Source organism: Silene latifolia, chromosome 7 (assembly GCF_048544455.1).
Source record: "Silene latifolia isolate original U9 population chromosome 7, ASM4854445v1, whole genome shotgun sequence".
NCBI lineage: Eukaryota > Viridiplantae > Streptophyta > Magnoliopsida > Caryophyllales > Caryophyllaceae > Silene > Silene latifolia.
Genome location: NC_133532.1, coordinates 23,368,395 through 23,372,958, shown reverse-complemented (window position 1 = coordinate 23,372,958; position 4,564 = coordinate 23,368,395). Strand labels below are relative to the sequence as shown.

The following is a 4,564-nucleotide window of genomic DNA, read 5'->3' as shown; positions in this document are numbered from 1 at the left end:
AGATAAGAACTTTATGTAGAGTTCTTCTATTGCTATTGCTCTTACTCATCAATGACGGGTCTATAAAAAATTTCCGAGGTCGCGATAAAAATGTTAAACATACTTGCATAAAAATTACAATTTGTTTTTGGCATTAAAATTGGACAAAATACACGAAAAGTTAAATTCTCCGGTGTCCCGGAACCTTGTAAACGCTATTTAACAATAACACCTATGTAAAACCACCAATGATCATTTGTTTTTGATACGAAGACTATGGATCCAGCGATTGAGAGGATCCATATTACTTTGTCCCGGTCAATATTACTCCATGTTCGTATGACAAATTTACCGTTCTTATGACCAGTTTGCCAATTCCAATAGCACCTATGTAAAACCGTCAACTAGTGTTTACGAATGACCAATATTGGTAGGGACTGGCTTTGCCCAACTGCGCTACAGCCCACAGTCATGTCAGAGGATCTTACACAATCACATCACAGTTCAAAAAAAAATTGCCATTACTTTTGAGCATAAAGAACAAAAACAGCAACCATGAGAGAAAAGCAACAGAGAAAGCATTTCTCTCCAGAACGTCGCTGATGATCGAATGCAATCCATGTATAAAGCAGTCATTGACAATAATTCACTTGCCTATGAAATTACATAATGAAAGTACTATATAAAAGGATACAAGAAGTCTCTCTGACGAATATCGGAGTAAGATAGGAACTAACAGATGGAGTTGCAATCTGCTTGAGAAATTACCAACGCCATTTTGCTGCTGAGTGACTAGTCTTCACTTGCCTTGAATCAAAGGATTCTTGTCCTTACAATGGTGGTATCTTTGGCACAAATTCGTCAGTGTGGCAATCGAATGCTGCATGGCATTCAGTTTTGTGTCCCTAAACATGCTCTGCACAAAACAAGAAAGTTGTGTGAGGTCGTGGGGGTAATTATTCAAGAACCCGGTAAGTAATTAACCATAAGTCTTGTATTACATGCTCTCACAAATTGTGTTATGAATACCTCGATTATAGGCTTAATTGGTTGGTCTTGCAGACAAGACTGAACCATATACGTCTTTTGAGTTAATAAAGTTGTTCACATCATACCTCGTAGTCATCTCCATATTTTTCAATTAAGGGTTGCATATGGACGCGCTGCATAGCTGTCAGTGGCTGTAATGGTGCTCGTTTGCCGTCCCTGCGCTTCTTCCCGAGGGCTGTTTTGAGGTCTAATGAAACGTCAAGAATGTGTGTGTTAGTGTACATTCTCATTACAGTATTATACGACTCGATTTTGTTGATGGTGAAAAGATATGCTTATAAATGGTTACTGCAAAAGAACCCAGAAATACTAATAGCCCATATCTAACAACATCTAAGTGCTTGTATGATTCGCTATGGGAAGATGAAATTACAAACTATTAAATATACATGACCCCTGAATTGGACAAAAGTTGTTTAGTTGCGATAAGAGAATTGCAATTCATGTAAAAATTCAAAGGGTGTTCTACTTCCCAGAAATGTTGGCAGCCAAACAAGAAGTCATTTACTTAATTCCTAGGATTTCCAACATCGAGTGGATTAGATAGGCCAGCAAACAATATATCAAGCGGCTAAGCCATATGATAAATATCCAGACTTTATGTTGTCAAGCTCTGATGGTATTGAAAAGAAACGCAGAGTAAGACTCGTATTGACAAAATACACATCACCATTTGATCACCCATTCCGTCCTAAGCAATGCCCAAGATCAGAGCAACAAGCATTAGACTCATATTGACAAGATACACATAACCATTTGATCACCTGTTCCGTCCTAAGCAATGCCCAAGATCAGAGCAACAAGCATTCTAAAAGGGAGTACAAAATTTACCAACACATACGATTTTAGAAATTTAACCACTTTTTACCGGAATGACACAACTTTTGACAAAACAGGGACTCAATCCTGAAATATGAAATACGTGCACGCGTACACATTTGTAAATTGTAAGACAAATACTTTTTTATAAGTATCAAATCTTAGAGCATTAAAAAGTGAGAGAGATGTTTAAAAATACAGCTTAAATTTGGAAAGGAGTACAATCGTTGCAAATACTTTGTACATAAATTTCTTCATTTACTTCTGCCATGTGGTTTGTCTCTTATACCGAAAAAGGTGTCGTATTGGTAAAGGAAGTCACCAATCCATGCTCCTCAATAAGCAATAATATAAACCAGTAATCAATTCACCAGCTATCTAGCAAATACACACAAACCAAATCGCTAAACTATACACACTTCTCACTTTGCTGAGTTCAATCGACAAAATCAGTAACATGAACCTCAATCGCCGACATCCCATCTCCACTTCCATACAGCAAAACAAAACCAAGAAAAATAATGATGTAAGCTTAACAAGTTATAAGATTATGCTCCTGCTGTCCTCCAAAATTAATGTTATGCCCACATTAACAATTACAAGGCCATCGCTTTACTAACAATAGTTTCTGCTCCTAAACCAGCAAATATAATCATGAAACTACTACTCTTAAGTCTTAAGTTATAAGGGCTGGTGAAAGAGCTCTCATCTCTTAAACAAGTGGTCAGGGTAGGGGTTCGATTCCCGATTCTTGGGAATGAAAATGCCAAACTTGGGAGGGAACTCATTAAATTGCCTTCAGTACCCCGAAGAAGGATATTGCTCCAGCTCTCGGTAGGGGATAACACCAAAAAAAAAAAAAAGTCTTAACCTTCCGAAATTTACCATTCACAGATAACAAATCAACAACTAAACAGTAGCGTATTTACCATCGCTACTTTTTGTCGCCTCGTACAATAAGACGACAACATTACCCAGTGCCTCGACTTTTTTGTTGTCTGCAACGCAACCTTACTCTTATACGGTGACAGACCCAGGAGATTTATTTTCGGTGTCCTTATAAATATTTTTAAGCTATTACAGTACTATATACTATTCGTCTCAATCATTTGTTTAACTTCTAAATTCTTCGGAACAAATGTTTTAATCTGAGGTGAACAAATGATCAAGACGAAGTGTAAAATTCAAAACTTTAAAACATTCCTGGCACAAAAACTAGACAAATGCACATCAAACAAATTACTGTTTCCAGATAAACCAAAATCATAAAATAAGAGACGGTCTCATAATAAATTATCGCAACTAACCATCTTCTTCGAGGTCACTGCCGGAATCGATAGGCGCAAATTCATCAATCTTAATATCAGCAGGATCCTCAGGACGCGGAGGTGGGACTTGAAGTGAATCACTCTCAATCATATGCGAAGTGCGGCATCTAACACCGAGCAAATTAGGGTTCGAAACAATGCCGAATTGCTTGTAATTGGAAATAACGCTGCCTTGTGCGTCCCATTTAACGCCTAAAGGATCGATAAGTGCGCGCAATTTTGGGGGTAAATTGAATGCTGGTTTCACGATTTTAGGGTTCTTCTTTGGAAGACCTACTTGTACTTTAGCTCTTGATGCTTTGTACTTTCTTCTTGATCTACCCATTTGTGATTTTGATTGATTTTTCTGGGTTTGTGGTGTGTTAGGGATTGATTTGGGGGAAAAATTAGGGTTTGTTTTTGGGGGAAATTATTAGGGTTTTAGAAGGGGTTTAAGTAGTAGGTCTCCGTGGATGATAGTTTACAGAAGGGAAATTCCACATTTACCCTCCGAATTTCTTTTGTCTAAACAACAAAAAACTTGTTAAAGGGAAAAAAGAAAGGAACATAATGTTATGTTTGTCTATATTAATTTGTTAAATAAGTCGGGCATTTTCGATAAATAATTTTAAGTTAAGTTTAAAATTAATAAAAATTATCAATATGGGCTTTGAAAATTTTTTCATTACCCAATTCTATGAAAAGAGAAGAGGTTATTGTGTAGGGATGAGTGGGTGACCATGGATTGTGCTTTCCACGGCTGCTTCACCTTATCCTTAGCTCAAAGGAGGTGTAGACTAGGTCGGGATTAGGGATGGCAGTGGGTCGGGGACCCGACCCAGACCCTGAGGGTCAGACCCTAATGGGTCGGGTATGGGTCTCATTTTTCAGACCCAATGGGTATGGGTCGGGTATGGGTCTTAAAAAAATATTTCGGGTCCGGGTCCGGGTCTAAGTTATGAGACCCATACCCGACCCTTAGACCCTTTATTAAAAAAAAATCACAACTTTGCTGAATTCATACTGGCATACCGTAGAAACTCAACTAAAAGTCTCTTTCTCTTCCCTCATCCCATAAAGAGTGATAAAACCCAACCAAACTCTTCTGACAATACCACCACTCCACTCCACCACTGACAGAAGAAAACCACCACCACAGCACTGATACGCGACTGACAACCACCTCTCTAATAGGCGGCGACCGACAACCACCATTAACGGTAGCCAACGGCGGTCAGATGGAGACGGCTATCAAGTACGATATTGATTTTTGGGTTCCGAGTTTGATTCTTTCACATGTATTTGGATGTAAAATTAATTTAGGTCTTCTTTGTCTTTCTTAATCTCTTTGGTATGTATATTGGATTTGGTAGTATACAATAGAGATTAATAAACTCATAATGTTAAAG

The 4,564-nt window shown here is 38.1% G+C and overlaps 1 protein-coding gene across 1 annotated transcript; it reads right to left on the bottom strand.

Moving 5' to 3' along the window:
* Positions 1 to 478: 478 nt before the first annotated feature.
* On the bottom strand, positions 479 to 3,630 carry LOC141591937 (uncharacterized). Its single transcript, XM_074412447.1, has 3 exons — positions 3,156 to 3,630; positions 1,095 to 1,216; positions 479 to 895 (listed from the first exon to the last, which is right to left on the bottom strand). The coding sequence occupies exons 1-3, from the start codon at positions 3,499 to 3,501 to the stop codon at positions 779 to 781; spliced, it is 585 nt and encodes a 194-aa protein (XP_074268548.1). The 5' UTR covers positions 3,502 to 3,630; the 3' UTR covers positions 479 to 778.
* Between the last annotated feature and the right edge of the window lie 934 nt (positions 3,631 to 4,564).

Coding starts and splice junctions, on each gene's coding strand:
- LOC141591937 (XM_074412447.1), bottom strand. CDS start 3,501: ATGGGTAGATCAAGAAGAAAGTACAAAGCATCAAGAGCTAAAGTACAA. Junction 1,217..3,155: donor CAGTGACCTCGAAGAAGATG/GTTAGTTGCGAT, acceptor ACGTTTCATTAG/ACCTCAAAACAGCCCTCGGG. Junction 896..1,094: donor AATATGGAGATGACTACGAG/GTATGATGTGAA, acceptor TGTTTTGTGCAG/AGCATGTTTAGGGACACAAA.